The 21,840-nt window shown below is 59.5% G+C and overlaps 2 protein-coding genes across 2 annotated transcripts; one reads left to right on the top strand and one right to left on the bottom strand.

The window, feature by feature from the left end:
* Positions 1–34: 34 nt before the first annotated feature.
* Positions 35–4,690, top strand: THYN1 (thymocyte nuclear protein 1). The gene is made up of 7 exons (XM_070767539.1): positions 35–361; positions 1,518–1,699; positions 2,633–2,701; positions 3,039–3,131; positions 3,559–3,654; positions 3,863–4,055; positions 4,505–4,690. Exons 1-7 carry the CDS (start codon positions 328–330, stop codon positions 4,549–4,551), a joined length of 714 nt encoding a protein of 237 aa, XP_070623640.1. The 5' UTR covers positions 35–327; the 3' UTR covers positions 4,552–4,690.
* Positions 4,691–5,018: 328 nt separating this feature from the next.
* Positions 5,019–21,776, bottom strand: VPS26B (VPS26 retromer complex component B). Its single transcript, XM_019974868.2, has 6 exons — positions 21,348–21,776; positions 12,849–13,005; positions 10,050–10,214; positions 8,104–8,279; positions 6,894–7,036; positions 5,019–6,500 (listed from the first exon to the last, which is right to left on the bottom strand). The coding sequence occupies exons 1-6, from the start codon at positions 21,568–21,570 to the stop codon at positions 6,354–6,356; spliced, it is 1,011 nt and encodes a 336-aa protein (XP_019830427.1). The 5' UTR covers positions 21,571–21,776; the 3' UTR covers positions 5,019–6,353.
* Between the last annotated feature and the right edge of the window lie 64 nt (positions 21,777–21,840).

Raw genomic sequence — 21,840 nt, 5'->3', positions numbered from 1 at the left:
CAGACAGGCCGCGGGGTCGCGCCGCACTGTACGTCGGGAGCTGTAGTGCGCGCCGCGGCCCCGAGGGCGTGCTCGGGCGCCTGTGGGAGGAGCCAGGACTACAATTCCCTGAGGCCCGCGGGGCCGCGGCGCGCGTGCCAAGACTGGAGAGCGCCGCGGGCGGGGGCGGGGCTCGCGGGGCCGGGCCTGAGCGTGAGGCGCGGACTGAGAGAGGGGAGCTACGGGGGCTCGTGCCGGGGGCTTCGCGGGGCGCAGAGGCTTCGCGGGACTCCGCGGAGGGGTCCAGTGAGCGCCCGAGGCTGCGGCCGTCCCGACCCGCGGGACAGCATGCCGCGAGCCCGGAGGAGGCCGGCGGGGCCGGGTGAGCGCGCCGGGCCGCTCAGCGCGAACGGGGAGGCCGCGAGGCTGGTTCTGTGATTCGGGGCCCCGAGCCGCCCCCAGGCTTCTGTCCTGGGCCCTTCTCTGCCACTCGTCCGTCCGAGCGCTGACTGTCCGGGGAAGGCGGTGGGACGAGGGCCGGCGCGCGCGGCCCCCACTCCCAAGGGAGCCACACGCCGAAGGGAAAGGGTCGGGGGGCCGGGGGCTTTGAGTCTAGCGTCGAGAATGGGTAGGAAAGCGGGGCGTCTCTCGTGTTCACAGGGTGACTGGCATTCTCAGTGGAAGGGCAGCAGCAGCAGAGCACTCAGAGGCAGAGGAAGTGCTTCCCGGAGACGGGCGAGGGTTTCGGGTTGTTGATTATCAGTGCGCCCGGTGCTTACCGAGTCCCGCTCACTGCCCAAGGGGGCCACCGGCACAGCAGGAGGGGGCCGCGTGTCAGACGGCCGTCAGGAGGGCTCACGTGGGAGCTTCCACTTAGTCCAGAGGCCGTGCAGGAGGGTCAGGCGGGTTCAGGCCAGCGTGGCAGGCTGGCGCAGAATCTGGCGCATACCCTCCAGGTGGATGGTGTGGACTGACTGCTTTAGGTTGAGCGTGACCACGAGCACAGGTAAAAACTCAACAGTTCTTAATTACCAGGTACCCACTCTGCTTCAGGCACATTTCCTTCGCTGGAGGGCAAAAGTCTCATCCATGCCGGCAGACTCCTCAGTGGTGGTTTTATCCATCTTCTCTGAGCACCTTCAAGGAGTGGAAAGGAGGCAGGCTCAGAGCACAGTGAGCAAGGAAGGAGTCTGCGTGACATAGCAGCTCATGTTCCTGAACACTGATGATGACGCCAGGCTTTTGTATTGTGCTTGTGCTCAGTTGCTTCACTCTGTGACCCCATGGACTGTAGCCCGCCAGGCTCCTCTGTCCATGGGGTCCTCCAGGCAAGGATACTCGAGTGGGTTGCCATGCCCTCCTCCAGGGCATCTTCCCAACCCTGGGGACTGAACGCCATAGCTTTAAGTTTCCTATGTTGGCAGGTGGGTTCTTTATCACTAGCACCACCTGGGAAACTCTGACTCCAGAGCAGCTGTTTTTCCTGCATCAGAACTTTCTCAGCAGGTAAGAAAGTTTTCTTTTTGTTTCTCTTGCAGACATGAAGGGGCCAGAAGAAAAACGCACCAAAACTAAGAACCTAGGGAGGGCATCAGCCCAAGTGGAGAACTCCAGCCTCCAGAAGACTCCAGTCTCTGAAGACAGTGGGGAGGCTCTCAGCAGCTACTGGCTGATGAAGTCAGAGCCAGAAAGTCGACTGGAGAAAGGCGTGGACGTGAAGGTGAGGTGCTGCGCCCACCTCCACGGTGCACAGGGGACGCCACAGGGCCCATCACCTACTTCTTGCCTCTGAGGAGCAGGGAGACGGTGGTGTGGAGTAGGACCAGCAGGGTTTATTGCCATCTGCGCTGTGACCCTCCAGCTTTTCTCTAGAGGGCCGGGCGGTCGTGGTCGCAGTGCTGCTGCCGTCACCAGAAGGGGCCACGCAGCGTGCGTGGGAGGGGAGTTTGGGGGAGAACGGGTTCATGTGGTCCTATGGCTGAGTCCCTTCACTGTCCACCTGAAACTCACCACGTTGTCAGTCAGCTATACGCCCGGGCAAGATAACAACAAAAAAAACTGGCCATAGGCCACCTGTCTGTGCTCCAGTGAAACTGTCTGCGAGTCAGGCGTGGGCCAGATGCAGCCCAAAGGCTGGTCCACCAGCCCCATGCCAGGCAGCACTTGGCCTCAGGCTGCCTTTCTCTGGCCACCCACTGTGCCCTTAGGTATCTCCCTGCCAACAGCTGGTAACCAGGGGGTGAGTGTGACTCAGTTCTCACACAGCCCAGAGACAACACAGTTGGAGATGCTATAGAAGGGATATATATTTTAATAATAGAGAAATAGAGATAACGGGATTAGCAGATTAATTACCCACTCCCCTAATCCTCTGGACTGTGAGGAATGACAGGGGGGCACAGGGCTGCCGTCTGCGTGCCTGGCATGCGCAGCTCTGGGGTACTATCCCCAGAGGCTCCTGGGCCCAGATGACAGGGTGGACAGGGCTGCTGTCTGCGTGCGTGGCACGCACGGCTGTGGGGTACTTTCCCAGAGGCTCCTGGGCCCTGCTGCCAGCAGTGCTCACACTAAACGGGGAAGAACATGTCTGCTTCCATACGTCCTGACCTGCTGGCCCAGGAGAGTTCACCAAATGACCTTGTTTCTGGCCCAGTTCAGCATCGAGGATCTCCAGGCACAGCCCAGGCAGACGACGTGCTGGGATGGTGTTCGCAACTACCAGGTAGGTGGGCTGGCAGGACCGTGAGGCTTGGGGGGAGAAGCCTGCTTCCCTCTGACTACTCAGGAGTGAAGCTGTCTCGGCCAAGGCTGCTTTTTCCCTGAACCCAAACCTGAGGATACACAATAAATACCTGAATTTCTCTGGCTGCCTGCAGTTTGAAACTGCCTGTGTTCCAGCCAGTGTCCTGATACACATCTGGGCAAAAGGCAAGGATGGAACTGAAGCGGGGGGTAGGCTGCAGAAAGGAGTCTCAGCTAACAAAGGCAGACTCGATTTCCGCTGGCTGGTGCTTCCCGCCAGTGGGAGGACAGCGCTTGTTCCTTGTCTGCTGCAACAGGCCCGAAACTTCCTGAGGGCCATGAGGCTGGACGAGGAGGCCTTCTTCTACCACAGCAACTGCAGAGAGCCGGGCATCGCGGGCCTTGTGAAGGTCAGGCATCCAGGCTGAGGGCTGATCCGGCTCCCTTCATGTGGGTCTGGGGACACAGCTTAGGTGGGTCATCGACGCCCCCCGACCCTGGTCAGGAGTAGGTGGCAGGCCTACAGCAAGGTGGGCCTGCATCCCAGGCCCCGCAGGCACAGGCTTCTCGTGGTCCTGCGCTCAGGCAGGCCGGCAGCCAGCGGACACGCGACTGTGGGTGGGGAAACCGGTGCCAGCAGCGAGCTCTGCTTGGTTGGGAGCCCACTGTCAGGGTTGCCTCAGACTGCAATATTCCCACACGTCTAAGCCCTCGCTGGCTCTGTGGCAGACAGACGGGGTGAGACCATGTAGGCCAAGAAATGGAAGCTGGACTCGGACTGAAGTCTGGCTGTGGAGCTGACTGGACAAATGACTTGAGACTCGGATCTGATTTCAGATTGTGAAGGAGGCTTACCCAGACCACACACAGTTTGAGAAAAACAATCCCCACTATGATGCATCCAGCAAGGAAGACAACCCCAAGTGGTCCATGGTAAAGTTACTCCTCTCTTTCCCAGCTCACGGATGGACAGAGGGCGGAGGCTCTGGGGTCTCTAGGGCAGGGCACAGAGCCCCGCTTGTCAGTGAGGCCACTCTGCCACTGGGGTGGAGGACGGGCGCGGGCACCCTGCCGCGGGGCCTCCTACACTCAGCTGACGCAGCTGGGTGTGCTTCCTGCCCCGCACGCCGCTGTCCTGTAGGTGGACGTACAGTTTGTGCGGACGATGAAGCGTTTCATTCCCCTGGCCGAGCTCAGAGCCCATCACCAAGCACACAGAGCCTCTGGCGGCCCTTTGAAAAACATGGCTCTCTTCACTCACCAGAGACTGTCCGTCCAGCGCCTGACCCGAGGTGAGGATGGCCCTTGTCTTTGGACCACATGCCAGAACGACCGTGAGTTCTCTCGTACTCGCTGGGGAAGCCTAAGCACAGCGGTTAAGGGCTGTGTCCCCGCCCCTGTAACTCCCACGAGAGGCGCTCCCTGGGCTGCCCAGGGTGCCGTGTGTGGCAGCAGCCAGAGCCCCCTGCCCCGTTCCCGAGGGAGCAGCTGCTGGCCTCGCACCGGAGACGACCTGCTGGACCGCTCCGTTCAGAGTGGAGGCTCCACAGACCATATCCCCCCAGGCTCCTCTGTCCATGGGACTGTCTAGGCAAGAACATAGGCAAAAACACTGGACTGGGCTGCCATGCCCTCCAGGGGATCTTCCCGACCCAGGGATCGAACCCGTGTCTCTTAGGCCTCCTGCATTGGCAGAGGGGTTTGTTACCACTGACGCCACCTGGGAAGCCCATTCAAGGGGTGATACAGACCTAATTCTTCCTCTTCGTGCCCTTTTCGGCAGAGGAGTTTGATTTTATCCTGAGCCTGGAGGAAAAGGAACCGAGTTAATGGAGACGCGGCTGCTGAAATTGACAAGATGTTGCCCCAAAGTCAAGCTACCGCAAGACGAGAGGCAGTGTGGGGAGCACGCCGGTTGTGAGCAGTGGGGCCTGGTCCTTTCTAATAAACACCCATGCTTAAGTTGGAAGCGTTTCTTTCAGTCAGCATCGTGGGTAGAACAGGTTTCACAGCCCCTTGGCCTGATGCAGGGCCCAGTCTGCTGACACGGCTGTCTCTACCCTTCCCTGCCAGCCCCTCAAGCTTCTGGTCCCACGGAGATTAAACCAGCAGTTTCAGGACAAGTTGCCAAGCTGGAATCAATCCGAAATTCCTTTCTCAGCCACGTGCTTGTCTGAAACTGGCATTAACAACGTGGGCATCACTGTTCACCAGGGCCCGCAGGCGTGGGGAGGGCAGGAGTCGTTGGCCGGAGTGGCGCGTGCAGCGGGGCAATAAAGACAGCACAGAGCCTGGTGGGCCATGGGCACGACCCTGGGCCTCCGAGCCCAGGGGCTTGCTTTAATCAGACACACAGCTCACACAGAGCTTGGTTTAAAACACAGCCACTGTAAGACACACATCAAGAAACCTGTGAACGCGCAGCGGCCCAACCGCAGGCCACACTGCCTGTCCGGCCCCTCCGCTCTGCCGGCGTCCCGGCCGCCGCCTCGCACTTGTCTGGCGCAGAGGCAGACAACGGGCAGGCAGAGAATGGAAGCGGCTGCGCTCTGGCTCCCTCAGAGGACGGGCATCGGGTGCAGCTGGCTGGGGGCAGAGGGTGGGCGGGCGGTCCTCACGGTCACGGTGCAGGCTGCCCTGGGGGGCCAGGGCTCAGCTCACGCTCTGGAAAAGCCCAGGGGCGCTGTTCTGCCCTCCGGAACCGTGGTCCACCCGAGGGACCACCTGCCCTTGCCTGGCTCTCCTGCCCCAGTGCCGGCGCTCTTCCCGACGCTGCCGCCCAAACGCCCCTCTCTCCAGTCTAGCTCTGACCCACAAGCCCTGCCCAGTCCGAGGCCCACAGTTGCCCAGATTTCCGAGGAAAAGAGGGGTCCCTCTAAAGACGACACAGAACAAACCTCCCAGAAGACAAAGATCCCAGACCCCCGGGTGCATGGTACCTGCTGACCCCAGGGTCTGCCTAGTCTTTTTAGAAGAGATGAGAGACCAGGACGGACAGCCACACCCTTAACATGACAGGCCCAGGCGTGGTGGGGCCGTGGAAGACCCCCTCAGCGTGGCAAGCACCCACATACACAGAACACCCCTGGTCCCAAGCTGTGGGGGAAGGACAGCTTCCAGGCGTCAGACTAAGCGCTGGTCCCCGGGAATGAGACAGACAGCAGGGACCAAGCACCTCGGCTCCTGGGCGCCCAAGGCCACCGTGCTGCAAACGACCACTGAGTTTTCCCCATTGCCGTCCATGTGCCACACGGACCCTGGTGTCTCTGTGCCCGGGGACGGTGGCCAGAGGCGCCCCACACCCTGTCCAGTCCAGGACCATGCTTGGGAGTCGGAGGAGGACGATGGCGGCCTGTGGAAGCGCCAAAGCACCACGTCCAGACTCCCGCGGCAGCTCCTGGCCTGAGCCCCGTCCGCGGGCCGCGCCCTCTGCAGCCCCACAGACAGCTCTCAGGGTATACCCCTCCTCCCCGCGCCCCCGTTGGGCACAGGGTCCTGGACACCCTGCCTCCCAACCCCAGCCCCTCAGGTTCTTCAGGAAAAAGGTTTACGTCAAAGACATGGTTTGTTTTCAGGCTGCGAGCGCGGGTTAGCAGCGGATCTCCCGCCCCAGCCACTTCCCCGCCCTGGGCCTACTGTCTGTTGCCGCTGTCGGACAGTGGGCCGGGGGTCCGTGCCTCCCCCAGGGGTGTCGTGCCCTCGAAGCGCTGGGAGGCGATGGCTGCCTGGTGCGACATGCTCTTCCGGACGATGTCTCCCTTCCGCCACAGCACCACCTCCTGCGGGGTGGCAGGAACGGCACGTGAGAGGGGCCTGGGGAGTCTTAGGGGGCAGGCGGCACATGGGGAGGGGCACATGAGGGGAGGCCTGGGGAGGGTACCAGGGACTCTTGGGCAAAGGCCTCCCTGGTCTCCCGCCAACGCAGCTGTCCATCCCCTGGGGCCCGGAGGGCGGAGCAGCCACGGGGGCTGGGCCTGACGAGGCCGGCTCTGGTGTCAACTGGGACCCCGTCCCAGCCGCCGGCCGCGGGGCTCGGGGTGAACCAGGCATCACAGACCCTTTCCCCGCCGCTTGGGGTGAACCAAGCAGCACAGACACCCACCAGCTCGCCCCCGGCCCCGCCCCCCAGCGCGCCTCCGCCCGCGGCCCCGCCCCGCCCCCCACGGCCCCACCTGCTGCTTGAAGTAGCGCCGCTCCTCGTCATCGATGAGCACCAGGTTGAGGTAGTAGCGCACCGAGAACTTCTTGTTGATGTCCCGCATGGTGGGCGTGAGCTCGTAGCCCGCCAGGAAGAGGCGGATGGGGATGGACTCTCCTGCAGGGCCGGGAGGGGTCAGAGGGGCAGAGCAGGCGCCCCGCCCGCAGCCCGCTTCTGTGAGGCCTGCCGCCCACTGATGGGCTAGGCCCGCTCCGTCTCCTCCTGGCTGAGCCCGCCAGGACCGGGGTGGCAGAGTGCTAACCACAGGAGGCCAGATGAGCAGCTCTGACTCTTACCAGTGAGAGAGTCCAATGGCTGGGCTGTGAGAGCCAGCTGTCCCACCTTAGCTAGCGCACTGTCTTCCCCAGCGATTCCAGTGTCAGCTCCCCCCCCCAATTGGCACGGCCCACCCCATGCCCCCGGACTGGCGGGCCCCAGCTCTCTCCACTGAACTCTGGTGGGTCTGCTGCTGTCCCTGGACTCTCCTGTTCTTGCGTGGAAAGTGAGGGAATGAGGCTATATGGCATCTCAGATCCCTTCTACCTCTAACACGGTGCCTTCCTCAGCTAAGTAGAACAAACTCAGGACAGAGCTCCACTGAGCAAGCACAAAGACACGGAGCAGCCCAAAGCCATGCACGGAGCCCACGCACGCCACCCTGCATGGCTCACAGGCCCCACGGTGCCCCAGGGAGGGCAAGCCTGGCCCGGCTGCGTGGCTGGGGATACAATGAAGCCAGCGGGCAGGATGGCCCAGTCCTGCCCCGAAGACCCTGCTCGGGAGGCCAAGGACCTGAGAAGCCACGACACCCTCCTCCCGCATGGTGTGGACTGGGGAGAGCTGCGTGAGGCCTGGCGGCACCGAGCGCGTCCACGGGAAAATGTGCATCGTGGGCATCTGCAGCACCGATAAAGAATCAGAACAATCGCTCCTCCCAGGAACCACCAGGGTCCCACCAGCTCACGCTCCACTCATCCTAGAGGTCACGCCAGCACCGTGCACAGCAGCAGGGAGTGTCCACTTGGCCAGGCAGTCCAGAGCCTGGCTTGTCAGCCTGGTGCAGGAACTAGCAGGAAGGACCATTTCGCTCCCCCAGCAGCAAGGACGGTGCAAGTGAAGACAGCACAGGCTCATGGCCACTGACCGCGACAGCGGCCCCGACGCCCCCAGCCTGGCGGGCTCACCTCTCACGGGCGCGCCGTCCATGATCTCGTACTTGGCGATGGTGTCGTTCTCATGGTACACGTTGGGGCCCGTGCCGGTTGTCTCCCGCTTGATGATGTCGATCTCCATGTGCTTGATCTTGATCCGCACCAGCAGGAAGTAGATCTTCCCTACGATGACGTCCTTCAGGTGGTACCTGCAGAGAGGAACCAAGAGGTGCGGCTGCAGACGGAATAGGCCTCCTGGATCCGGGGAGGGTGCCGCCCGCCCGGGGGTGGTGGGCCAGGAGAGCCGAGGCCACACGGGCCCATGTTGCCCCCAGGTCGCCCTGCGGAGCAAATCCCAACGCCCTGCACTGGAACCAGCATCACTCCCACTGCCATCCCACACACGCCGCAGAGAGCAGGTCCCTGTCACCCCTGCCCTTGCTGTCACCAGCATGTACTTTAGAGGCTCTGGGGTGAGAGGCTGACCCACCGGGGGTGGTGACCAGGTCCCACCAGCATGTACTTTAGAGGCTCTGGGGTGAGAGGCTGACCCACCGGGGGTGGTGACCAGGTCCCACCAGCATGTACTTTAGAGGCTCTGGGGTGAGAGGCTGACCCACCGGGGGTGGTGACCAGGTCCCACCAGCATGTACTTTAGAGGCTCTGGGGTGAGAGGCTGGCCCACCGGGAGTGGTGACCAGGTCCGTCTTCCTCCAGCGCCTGGGAGCGAGGCCCTCCCCGGTCGGGGCTGGGCTGCACCCGCTGTGGCCACTGAGAGCAAACGTCCTGAGTGAAGTTCAGGAAGGGGATGGGAGCTGGGGGCGGGGGCTGAGGACGCAGGCCCTGACCACTGGGGAGGACAGACCGCTGACAGAGGCAGGGTGTGCGCCTGGGCCTGGCCCCAGGCTGGGGACTGCCCCCATCCAGCCCCGTCTGCGCCCCCTTCCTGGGGGGGATGGCGAGCACTTAAGTGCAGCCTCCGGGAGGGATGCTGGAGCACACGCTCTCCCGGCTCTCATGGGTCTGCAACCCAGGCGCCCCTCCATGCTCAGTGGACTCTTACCCACAAGAGACACAAAGGAGCTCTTCTGGGGGCCTGGGCTCTTCCTCCTTCCCGGCACCTTTCCACTTACCTGACCCAAGCCCCTCATTTTCGGATGGGACACCCAGGTACAGGAGCTGAAGTGCCGGTAAGCCCAGCCTGAGCCCTTGTGGGCAGAACGGGATGCCGCCGCAGCCACGGGCTCCCCCTGTGGGCAGGACAGCGGGCGCGCGTTCTGGGCGCAGCCTGCTCTGCGGGCAGGGCCCGGTGTGCCCGTCCAGCCTCAGACAGGCCTGTCTCCTGCTCAGCTTGGTCTTCACTGCACTGCTGGCTGGAGGCTGCTTGTCTTTCTACGAGGTGGCTCCTCCTACACCAGGTGGCTGGGGTGCTGGTGGGCAGCACTGTGGGGGCTCCGTCCTGGGAAGGCCTGCGAGCCCCGGACTGCAAGGAGAAGGCAAAGGGCCCCTCCCAGGGGCGGGGCCGCTCCCACAGGTGGGGCCCATGGGGCTGGGCTGGCTCCAGGCCGGTGATGGGGGGAAGTGCAGCTGTCAGTCACCAGTCCTAGGAGGCCGCGTGTCCCCAGTACCTCAGGAGGGCTGCCCAGGCAGCCCCCGCCCTGAGCCTCTGGAGGCCAGCAGGTCTGAGGCGAGGCCGCCGCACCCAGAGACCCTCCTTAGCGAGGCGGGGGCTTTTTTAGTTCTGTGAGTCGAATATACATTTACTTTGCATATTTGATTTTCCAGCATTTTCAGGAATGTACTATATTAAAAAGAAAGATGCTTGTGGTAGTTTTTGAATGGTCAGTAAGTTCTGCAATTTACAAGCCCTGAGGTATTTTGACGCTGTAATAGCTGGCGTCTAAATAGCAATCTAAAGCGCTCTGGCCAGTTAAGATCGCGTCCTGCGCCCTCCCCTCAGGCGCCCGCCCGCCACTCACTTGGACTTGTTGTACTCGAACTCGATGTGCAGGCAGTCCTCGATGCCCACCTCCATCTTGATGGAGGAGTTCAGCTCGGGGTACGTGCTCAGCGTGTGCACCACGATGTCCATCTCCTTGACAACGTCGTTGAGGCGGCGGCTGATGGTGGCCCGGAGGAAGTACCTGTGGGAGGCGGGCGAGCAGTGAAGGGACCTAGGTTTACTCACCCACCGCCGCCCCAAGGACCCCTGGCTGAGTCGGCCTCTGCGGCTTTGATTCTTCTGAGCAGTCGCCTCTGGGCACCCCCTCCCAGCAGAGACGAGACACACTCCTGCCATTATAGCTGCAGGGAGTTCAAAGGCCCTTCCCCAGCTGCTCCCCGAGCCTGGCCCGGGGACCAGGGGGGCTGTACCCCAACAGCAGCCTCAAGGCCACCTGCCAGGCACTGTGTGCCACTTTTATTTCTGCAGCTCCTCCTGGCTCTTCGGACACAGGGACCATGTACTCATAGGTCTGCATGCTATCTGACAGTACTCCATGAGTGAGCATGTTTCAAGTCCCCCACAGTTAAGTGACAGGAAGATGTGATGGAGAAACCAGGTCAGCGAGTCCCCACAGCGTTTATTACCGGACCTAGGATGCAGAGATGGAGTCGCAGGCGACTTGCAGTCCCCCCAACCCCCTGCCCGGGGAGACGACCAATCGACGGGAAACTAGAGCGCTTATAGAGTGTCAGCCAGAAGCGGCAACCTGGTGCTGAGGGGAGAGGGGCCTTCAGGGAGAGCCGGCCTCAGAAGTAGAGCAGCAGAGGAGGAGAGGTCTGAATCTCTCACGCCCAGCGTGGGAGAGAGGAGACACGGCCGTGAAGGGCTGTGCCGGGCCATGGGCCAGCCCTGCAGGGAGGACTCCCCAGCACTGCAGCCCTGGGACATGAGGGCAGGCGGTCAGTCGGTCTACATTTTAGGACGACATTTCGGGACGCCGGGCGGCAGCCTCAGGAGACAGGCCGTTCTGGGTGGCTCTCACCGCTCCCTGCAGGGAGGCCTCCCCGGTGCCCCAGCCCCGGGACATGAGGGCAGGCAGGCAGTCGGTCTGCATGGCATCTTGGGACGCAGAGCAGCAGCCTCGCTGGAAATAGGCCGTCCTGAGCAGCTCTCACGGCTCTCCGCCTGCCCTCCTGCCTCCCGGCACCCGCGCGGCCCCCACTAAGCCCAGGCCCCCAAGCCCCGCCCCTGTGGGCGAGGCCTCAGAGCACCTGTCAGAGGTGGAAGCCAGCAGCCCTTGGCCTCCTCTCTGCCCGCCAGAGGCCGGCGACTCCTGCTCCAGCGTCTGGAGGCGCCCGGGACTCACCCTGGGCATGAAACTGACATGAAACTGCCCTGGAGGAGGACACGGGAACCTGCACTTTTTTTTTTTTTTTAATAATTCCCACCCCGACCAGTGAATCTAACACAGGACCCTTGGTAGAGAACCACTGTCCTGACATCTCGATCCTGCAACTTCCCACCTTTCTCCACACATCCAGTCTTTCTCCTGCTACGCTTTCCTCCTGAGCTTCTAACCAGTCCCGGAGTCGTCAGTACCCAGAGCATGCCCCAGAGACTGCTATTCAGGGGTCCTGCTCGAGCCTGCAGCTTCCTCCCCAGCCCCTGGCCTCGCCTGGACGTCTTCACCACCTCGCAGGAGCTGCCTGTCAAGGGAACACAGGCGCCTTTCCCTGCGAACGAGGTTCTCCAGGCTCTGCCGGGCCGTAGCAGGGGTCAGGGTCTGCGTCCCCTTCGAGGCCCAGCACCACTCCACCACGTGGACACACATGGCGCCCAACCACTCAGCATGGACGCTGGGGTCATGTCCACCCTGGGGCTACTGGGAACGCTGCTGCAAACGTGAGAGCACTTGCATTTGAGTCCTGCTTTCACTGCTTTTGGATTTACACACAGAAGTGGAATTGATGCATCATTTGGTAGTTTTAATATTTTGAGGAACTGCCATACTATTTTCAACATCTTTCTGACATAGGAACATCTATGAGGAATCTACTGCAGAGCATCACATTAAACCACAATAAGACCCCGGCCCAGCTTAACTGACAGTTAACTAGACAGTGCTTGCTGGTGCTGCCTCCTCCGAGAGCAGTCACAGAGCGCTGCTGAATGGGGCACCTTCGGCGCTTGGATGTCCCTGCAAAGGCTGGAATAAAAGAGCCTGCAGTCCGTCTTCTGACGGGAGAGGGGAGACCTCCCCAGAGCCCATGTGGTCCCCCACGCAGGCCCCAGGTAGGTGATGACCACAACTTGGAGCCAGAAGTCCGGGTGACATCACACAGCCCAGAGGCCCTGGGATCACTGCCTGCCTTGGGTTTTCAAGACTGAAACAAGGAAGACAATCCCCTGTACTTAAAAGGTGTGTATTCCTGTTCTAAAGCTTCTCACACTGTGCTACATTTTATCCTCTCCTGTCCCAAAAGATGCAGAGGATGGGTCTGGGATCAGAATCCAAATCTGGGACTGCCCTGGTGGTCCAGTGGTTAACAATCTGCCTGCCACTGCAGGGGATATGGGTTCGATTCCTGGTCCAGGAAGAGTCCACACGCCTCAGGGCAACTAATCCCGTGCGTCACAACAAGAGAAGTCACTGCAATGAGAAGCCCCCGCTCCCCGCAGCTAGAGAAAGCCCGCTGGCAACAGTGAAGCCCTGGCGCAGTCAAACACAAATTTAAAAAAGAATCCAAATCTGTGACCCCCTTCTCACGTGACAGGACGCAGGTCCACGTCCCGGCGTGTGCGGAACCAGAGGAGGAGGAGTCACGTCACTTACCGAAGCTTCACGTTCTGCCCGGTGTAGGACTCGTAGGGCTTCTCCACGTGCGTGAACTCGAAGTCAAAGGCCTGTGACTGCGTGACCTCTCCGGGCCGGGCCAGGTCCTTCACCAGGGACACGAACTCGTGGTGGTTGCCGCGGTCGTAGTAGAGCTCTGCGGGGAGAGCGGAGACCTCCCTACTGGAGCCTGGCCCACGGAGGGCGGCGGGGGCCCGCTGCGGAAGTGGCCCTCCCAGCCGCGGAGCCGCACGGTGGTTAGCGACCCCCTCTTCCCGCCCCGCACGGCAGCCCTGCACCCAAAGACCCTGCGCTCTGTGGAGACCCTGTCCAGGGAAGCACCCAGGGGACACAGCGGGGGGACTGCCATCGAAACACCGCATCTCTTTACACAGTTATAGCAATTCCTAAGTGTGGGAAGCGTGCTCGACTCCGTCACTCAGTCACACCATCCTCACGGCAACCTGAGAGGCTGGGTGGGCCCGTCACGCGTTTAACAGACAAGGAAACTTAGGCGCGGTGGGGCGGGGCGGGGCCGGGCCCAGCGCCCCAGGTTTCCTGCCCGGCCGTGTCTGCTCCTGGGCCCCGGGAGATCAGGGGTGAACACGAGGCAGGAGGCAGGTGAGGACTTGGAGACGGGTCCACGCGGCCCTGCTGACGGAGGGGCTGTCAGGCTACCCCAGTCTAGGCCACAGTCCCCAGACTCGTGTCAGCACCAGGACCTCCGAGGCTGTGCTGAGGCACAGATGGCTGGCACTCCCCCCCCAATATCTCCAATTCTGGGGCCTGGGTGGGACTCAGGATGGACATCCTAACAGACTCCTGCTTGTCCCGAGACCACCCTCTGAGAAGACCTCCTGCACACCCACCCTCCTCTCACACAGTCCTGCTGGCTGTCTGTGCCCACGTCACACTGCTGCTGAAGTGGTGAACTGTGCTCCAGATGGCTGCTGGAGACAAGGCCCCGGACCCCAGCGCCCCCCGTCCCCAGCTGTGCAACGGGGACACTTATTACCGACCAACTCCACGTGGCCCCAGCGCAGTCAAGAACTGCCCACCCCCCACCACAGTGGCTGAGCAGGACAGGACGGGAGCCCTGGGCCCTGGCCCTGACAGACTGGCCTCCGGCGGGAGGACGCGGGAGGCAGCGTGCTCTCACTGCATCTGCTGCTGGCTGCCTGGACAGGGGGGCCGGGACCACCCCCTGCCAGGCCTGGCCCGCACCTCTCGGCTGCCTCTCTCAGGGACAGCCTGAGCATGAGGGGCTGGGCAGACCCCAGACAGCAAAGGCCTGAAGCCCCTGACGATCAAAGCCTTCTTGGAGTCGAGAAGCCAGATCTCCTGCCTCCCAGAGCCAACACAGCAACCAGGCCTGCCACAGGGGCGCTTGGGGGGAAAGCACAGCTTCCAGGGAGCTCTCGGGCCAGCTGCCCTGGGCCCTGACAGACCGGCCCCGGGGAGCCTGTTCTCCCAAGCGGCAGGGCAGCGTCCACGTCACGGGAGCTGCAGTGAGGTCAGGCCCAGCCTGGAGCACTGCTCCCGCACGGAGCGCCCTGTGATCACAGTTTGCTGCTAATCCCCCGTTACACATGGAGCCACCTTAGGTCACCAACAACTCACCTGCCTCCCCAGGCCAGGTGGTGTCAGCAGCAGGCAGCAAGCCCACCACATGGGGGTCAACACAGACCATCAGGGCGCGGCTGCGGGGGCAGGGTGCCCTCTCGGGGGCGGGGGTGGGGGTCGGGAGTACGCACAGGGGCCAAGGGGAGAGGGGCCACCAGCCAGCCCAGACAGGGGCCTGTCCTCTGCCTCGTGCTGGTCCTTGGCTACAGGAGCCTCTGCTGACCGGAACAGGTGGAGCCCTTAACTGGGTACCTGGGTGTCTTGGGTGCCAAGCTCTGAGCTCTGCCGTGGTTTCAGGGGACAGCAGCAGGTGGAGCAAAGCCCAGTGTCTGAGGACCGTAAGTGGGAAATGCTGGGCTGATGGGTTCCGGCTCACCTGGGGGCTTAGATCCTGAGGCTAGCTCTCTACTTTGGAGTGCAATATTCCTTAAAAACATTAAAGACACCAAGGGAACATTTCATGTAAAGATGGACTCAATAAAGGACAGAAACGGTATGGACCCAACAGAGTGAGAAGAGATTAAGAAGAGGTGGCAACAATACACAGAAGAACTAAACAAAAAAGGTCTTCATGACCCAGATAACCACGACAGTGTGATCACTCACCTAGAGCCAGACATCCTGAAGTGTGAAGTCAAGTGGGCCTTTGGAAGCACTGCTACCAGAGAAGCTAGTGCAGGTGATGAAGTTCAGGCTGAACTACTTCAGATCCTAAATGCTGTTGATGATGATGCTGTTAAAGAGCTGCACTCAATATGTCCATAAATTTGGAACACTCAGCAGTGGCCACAGGACTGAAAAAGGTCTGTGTTCATGCCAATCCCAAAGAAGGGCATTCTTCCCAAAGAATGTTCAAACTACTGGACAACTGTGCTCATTTCCCATACTAGTAAAGTTATGCTTAAAATCCTTCAAGCTAGGCTTTAGTGGTACTTGAATTGAAATCTTCCAGATATACAAGATATACAAGGTTTAGAAAAGGTAGAGGAACCAAAGATCAAACTGTCAACATTCACTGGATCATAGAGAAAGCAAAAGAGTTCCAGAAAAACGTCTACTTCTGTTGGGGGCCAGAGTGAGGCACTTGGCCCGTGGCAAAGGTCATGAGGAAGGAGGCTCAACATACGCAAAGGCGGGATCGAGCCTCAGGAGTCCCCCTGGAACTCCTCGAGCATCTACCCCCATAACCAGAGCCTGCCTACTTTACTACTTTGTGCTCTCACCTACACCTCTGACTTTATGGGGGGCTGTCCCCCACAACCTCTTTCGGAGAAGGAGTTAATTTAGAGCTCCAGTTAATAAAAACTCCTGGGCGGGACAAGAGTGTTTTAACCTACAAACTCCTCTGAAGGTTCTCTAGCCTGCCTGACAGGCTCGTCCGGCCACATGTGATTGCTCACAGCCTCCCAACCATGAGAGGCACGAGATGCTTTAAACCTTCTAAAAACAGGTTCCTTAGAAAAGTTAGAAAACCATTAGTATAAGTATAGTGGGCTGATTAGAAATTGTATTGGTGAAGGGTTTTTCATTTGTTGAGCCAATGTTTGTTGCTAAGTCTCCACATCCCCTGCCCTTACACACATTAATGAATATATAGAAGAAATAAGTATTAACCTTTGATATAAATCACATTAGACCTTAGGCTAAGTAAATTCTTTCCTTAACTAAAACCCACTATACCCTCACCCTATAGGAATGTAACTTTATTTGGGTGGCGTCTGTTTTGAGAATAATCACCCCTGGAGAAATAAGTGTCCTGGTTGACTGACCGTTGTCACAAGGAGAGGGTCATAAATTGTCAGCAGGCCCCCTGGCCAGAAGATATGTAACACCCCTAAGACCTCTGTATACATTTGTATGAAGCACCTGACTTTGATAAAAGTCAGGACTGCTGACCCCATGTGACTTTTGCATAACATCTCAGTGTATAAAAGTAGACCATGGAAAATAAAGAATTGGGATCAGTTTCTCGAAATACTGGTCTCCCCATGTTGCACTCTCTTACTCACACTGGCTGCGTCTCCATCTGGAGCGCGGAACCCGCCATGCTTACTAATTATGCCTGGGCTTCTAAGATCCGACCGGGGAGGCCTCAGTGTCTCCTCTCCTTCGGAAGAATGGAAGGACGCCTGTGGCCTACGTAAGTGGTGTAAGCTTCTTGTCTTGAAGTTTTATTGGTCTCCTGCGTAAACCAAGCTACTCAGCCTCTTTTCTCCACTGAATTTTCCTACTGAGCTATCCTCATTCTATTACTCTTTACATCTGTAATTAATATCTAACTGAAGCTATTGTATCCTGGTCCTCGCCGATGCCATCCCTGCTTTGAACTCCCTGGATCAGCCGGGGCTGGACCCCGGCATACTTCTGCTTCACTGACTATGCTAAAGCCTCTGGACCGTGTGGATCACGTGAACTGGAAAAATCTTTGAGAGACAGGAACACCAAACCACCTTACTTGCCTCCTAAGAAACCTGTATGCAGGTCAAGAAACAACAGTAAGAACCAGACATGGAACAACAGACTGGTTCCAAATTGGGAGAGGAGTTGCGTCAAGGCTGTATATTGTCACCCTGCTTATTTAACTTCTATGCAGAGTACATCATGCGAAATGCGAGGCTGGCTGAATCACAAGCTGGAATCAAGACTTCCAGGAGAAATATCAATACCCTCAGATATGCAGATGACATCACCCTTATGGCAGAAAGTGAAGAACTAAAGAGCCTCTTGATGAAAGTGAAAGAGAGTGAAAAAGCTGGCTTAAAGCTCAACTTTCAAAAAACTAAGATCATGGCATCCAGTCCCATCACTTCATGGCAAATAGACGGGGAAACAGTGGAAATAGTGACAGATTTTCTCTTCATGTGCTCCAAAATCACTGCGGATGGTGACTGCAGCCATGAAAACAGAAAACACTTGCTCCTTGGAAGAAAAGTTATGACAGTCCTAGACAGCATATAAAAAAGCAAAGACATCATTTTGCTGACAAAGATTCATCTAGTCAAAGCTATGGTCTTCGCAGTAGTCATGTAGAGATTTGAGAGTCTGACCATAAAGAAAGCTGAGTGCCAAAGAACTGATGCTTTTGAATTGTGATGCTAGAGAAGACTCTTGAGAGTTCCTGGACTGCAAGGAGATCAAACTAATCCATCCTTAAGGAAATCAGTCCTGAATATTCATTGGAAGGACTGATGCTGAAGCTGAAACTCCAATACTTTGGCCACCTGATGTGAACAGCCAACTCATTGGAAAAGACCCTGATGCTGGGAAAGGTAGAAGGCAAGAGGAGAAGGGGACGACAGAGAATGAGATGGTTGCATAGCATCACCGACTCAATGGAAATGAACTTGGGCAACCTCCAGGAGGTGGTGAAGGACACGGAAGCCTGGCATGCTGTAGTTTATGGGGTCACAAAGAGTTGGACATGACTGAGCGACTGAGTCATAAAAATAAGAGCAAAAATATTTGACGGTCCCTCTTCAGTAAGGTTCTCTCTGTGCAGATCAGAGTGGGGCTCACACTGGACCAGTCCTGGCAGGTGTCAGGGGGACAAGATGCCACAGAACTTCTTGTGTGGTGACAGTGTGAACCCAGCCTCTTGGATGGAAAGTCACGGACTTCCCAACAAAGTGCATCTCAGCCCCACGAACCACAGGGGACACTTATTCACGCCTGTCTTTGCCCCCTCTTCTTCCAGAAGGTGCAGAGTATCGCAGCCATCAGATAGGCACAGTCGACAATGCACACCTGGGTGAAGGGTTAGAGAGACATGTCTGGAGAAAACCAGGGGCAGCTCAGGGAAGAGCTGGAGGGAGTCAAGGAGAAGTTTACAGAAGGGACTGAGAGCGTCAGAACTGCCTTTTAGGAAGTTCGCTCTTACAGAAACTAAACTGAAAGAAAAGGCAAACAGAGGCAGGAAGGCCAGTCAGGAGACTGCTCCACACAGAGGCGTCAGGGGCAGCGGCACTGAGGAGGGTGAGGGAGCACTGAGGCGAGCCGCCCCCCGAGCCACTGGGGGCACCGGGGGAGGCAGGACCGCTCCGGGGCCTCCCCGGTTCCAGAGGCTGAGGCAACCCAGGGGGCGTGCAGAGCAGGGGAGACGGGAGGAGTGGCAGCGCGGGGCTGGGGCAGGGAGAGAGAGGAGCGACCTGGTTCGGATGTGTCCTTGGGCAACCCGCAGAGACCCCGCGGGTGTTCAGCAGGCAGTCAGAGACCCAGGCACGGAACTCTGGGGTGAGCTCAGGCGAGGAGAAAGGCTCGGGAGACGTGAGTCCAAGCAGACAGGGCAGTGGTGGGTGTGCAGACGGGGCTGCCGGAGCGGGCCGCAGCGCAAACAGGCTGGCCTGCCCTGAGGACTGCGGTCTGAACAGGACCCATGCAGCGGCCACCAGAAAGCCGTCCCTGCGAGAACTCGGGCGATGCCTCCCGCTGGGAGGAGACGCAGGGCACACAGCAGGCAAGGCTGGTCTGGCACGGAGACCCCGGGGGCAGTCAGCAAGGCAACCAGAGCTGACTCTTCAAAGGTCCAGCCCCCGGATCCAGTCTAACAGGGGTTATGAGCGTCTGGTTGACAAGTGGCAGAGCCTGCACTTCACACACATCGATGATCTCTAGTCCTCACAAGACCCTAGTGACGTCTGCCCGTTACAGAGCCTTATGTAACCCAAGTAACCCTCTGCTTCAGCCTTGGTCACACACCAGGCTGTCCTACCGAATGCACAGGCAGAATGTACACACTTCCAAACGGGACAATGGTTTACGAGAAGAAAAATTCTGAGTGAAACAAACGAGGAAGGTGGCTGGAGCACAACATCAGCATTCTCACAGGCGGCCAGGGCAGGACCACCACCCGGCATGTCACCGGTACCGCAGACCTCAGAGCCGGAACGAAGCCCCGCCCGCTGCGTGCATCGTCAGGAACGCAAGGAAGCAGAAAGCACACGACCGCGGTGTGGGGACCTCACTCACCAGCCTCGCTCCAGTGCCTGGAGGCTGGGTCACAAAAGTCTCTCGGGTCCAGCACACACCCCACACTGCACAAAGCCTGGGCCCTAGACCCCTCACCGTTCTGCCAAGGGGATTCGGTTGCTGTCCCTGCCTTACAGGTGAGAGCGCCGAGGCCTAGGGAGTGGACAGCTTCCCCAAGGCCACAGGGTGGACTCAGGGGCCCAGGAAGAGCTGTTGATGGAAGTAGAAGAGGCTCTGAGAAATCTGAGAAGGGATGCTGTCCTGGGATGCGAGCAGACAGGAAACCAGGCAGGGCAGCCAACTCCCTTTCAGTCGGGCTGGAGTGAGACCTTGCCAAGCGTCCCTCAACAGCCCATTCCACAACTGCTGGGGCAGGGGGTGCTCTGGTTACCTTTCACAGACGGGGAGGTGTCACCCCCGGGAATGATGGCACGGCTGCTGGCTAGACGTGCCCATCTGCACTCCTAATGCAGAGCCGCGGAATCCAGTGACAACCTTAAAGCTATCATGTGAAAACACTAAATCTAAGGAGGCCTGAACTTCATCACCTTACTCACGCCCAGCACAGAATGCTGTGGGTTCATCCTGTGTCCCCAGGAGCTCTTTGCTAGGAGTGATTTTAGCGTCCACGGATGTAAGACATTTCTGTGGTTCTGGCATCTGGCTGGTAGAGGCTGGGGAGGCTGTGAAATGCACCCCCGACAACAGAGAACGCGCAGGCCCCCTGTGTGGACAGCACTGCTGCTGAGGAGCACTATCTACGCTGGAGGCATGTGAGCAAAGGGTCTGAAACCCACTCTTCGGCTTCAGGCCACGCTTACTCTGGATTTAAAATAACAAGGGATGGGTTCCTATAGGATTAGCCAGCCTTCGGTCTGATTTCCGTTAACTTAAATAGCAGAAGCCAATACTTCAGGCTGGACACTGAAGTGCTGAGCACACAGCCTTTCCCCAGGGCTCCTGTGTTTTCTGTCTCTGCAAAATAGAGAACAGATTCTGTGCTGGGATCTCAGGGAGCAACAGACAGCCTCTGAGGAGCGTTCCCAGGAAACCCCCCACACAGGGCCAGCGCAGGCGGGGGCGGGGCACGATGTCTCTGCTTGATGTCTTTTCAGCCAGCTGTGGCATTCACTGTGACCCTACTCCTGAACTACTGACACAAACTATTTCAGAAACACCTGTGCGTTTTAATAAACAGGAGAGGCCAAACAGAACTGGAGACAGCCCTGTGCTGACTGGCAGCTCCCAAATCTTCTGTATTGCTACTGTCTTTTATTGTCTAGCTGTAGCTGCTAACAATCGTGTTTGAAAACTGTTAGAGCCTTGGGAAATTCTGACCACTTAGTTCTGGGGCTTAGGAGTACCCATTCTTTAAGGAGAAGAGTGCCGCAGACTCTTCTAATCAAGAAGTCTTAGGAATGCAGCTTGTGTGGACACAGGGCTGATGCTGGAGCCCGCGGGGATGCCTTCTCAAACAGCTCCCAGCGAAGGTGCGGTAAGAGGCTGGTGGGTCACAGACACTAGAGAGAAGTGGGCGGGCCACGCGGGGCTCGGAGTGGTTGTCACGACCTGCAGGCTGGCCTAGCCGGCATGGAAGCCGAGGCAGGCCCGCGGAGCTCCGACCCAGGGCGGCTGGCAACAGAACACAGGGCCTGGGGCGGAGTGGGGGACAGAGGGTCTGGAATTGCAGCCGTGAGTGCGGGGGTTAGGGGACAGGGGTTCGGGTCGCGCCAGGAGCTGGAGGAGGGGCAGGGGTCTGGAATTGTAGCAGGGGGTGCGGGGGCTAGGGGGCGGGGACAGGGGTTCGGGTCGCGCCGGGGGTCTGGAGAGGAAGGTCAGAGGCTGGGTCAGGGGTCAAGGGTCGAGGGCGGGAGGGGGGGTGGGCCCGGGCGGGGCGGACCCCGCACTCACCGATCTGCCCGATGAACTCAACCTTGATGCCCTGGTGCTCCAGCCGCTTGTTGGGGTTCTTGAGCGCCAGGCTCACCTTCCCGGACACCGTCTCGCCGTCGTAGAAGAGGAAGTACTTGTCCTTCTTCCCATCCTCGGTCTTGTGCTCGGCCCGCCGCCTGCTATCCGCGTCGTTCAGCAGGATGTCCACATCCACGCTCTGCCCGAAGCCAAAGAAGCTCATGGCCCCGCCGGGCCGGCCGGGCCTGGGGAGGCCGGCGGGCTGGGCACGACGCCGACGCCCGCGTTCGGCGGGCCGGTGCGGTCCCGAGGGCAGGGCAGAGCGGGCGCGAGAGGCACCCGCCGGCCGCGGCCTGCGGAGCCCACCTCAGAGGCAGCGGCCCGGCCCCGGAGCAGCCCGCAGCGCGTCCGCCGCTCAGCCGGACGCGCCGGAGTGGCTGCGCGCATGCGCACGGCCCGCCCCCAGCGCGGCCACCGCCCCCCCCCCCCCCCC

This window comes from Bos indicus, chromosome 15 (genome assembly GCF_029378745.1).
Source record: "Bos indicus isolate NIAB-ARS_2022 breed Sahiwal x Tharparkar chromosome 15, NIAB-ARS_B.indTharparkar_mat_pri_1.0, whole genome shotgun sequence".
NCBI lineage: Eukaryota > Metazoa > Chordata > Mammalia > Artiodactyla > Bovidae > Bos > Bos indicus.
Note: the sequence above shows the minus strand (reverse complement) of the source record. Positions and strands in the feature narration are given on the sequence as shown.

Coding starts and splice junctions, on each gene's coding strand:
- THYN1 (XM_070767539.1), top strand. CDS start 328: ATGCCGCGAGCCCGGAGGAGGCCGGCGGGGCCGG. Junction 3,655..3,862: donor ACAACCCCAAGTGGTCCATG/GTAAAGTTACTC, acceptor GCTGTCCTGTAG/GTGGACGTACAGTTTGTGCG. Junction 4,056..4,504: donor GACCACATGCCAGAACGACC/GTGAGTTCTCTC, acceptor CCTTTTCGGCAG/AGGAGTTTGATTTTATCCTG.
- VPS26B (XM_019974868.2), bottom strand. CDS start 21,570: ATGAGCTTCTTTGGCTTCGGGCAGAGCGTGGATGTGGACATCCTGCTG. Junction 8,280..10,049: donor TTCGAGTACAACAAGTCCAA/GTGAGTGGCGGG, acceptor TCCTCTCTGCAG/GTACCACCTGAAGGACGTCA. Junction 7,037..8,103: donor GGACGGCGCGCCCGTGAGAG/GTGAGCCCGCCA, acceptor CCGGCCCTGCAG/GAGAGTCCATCCCCATCCGC.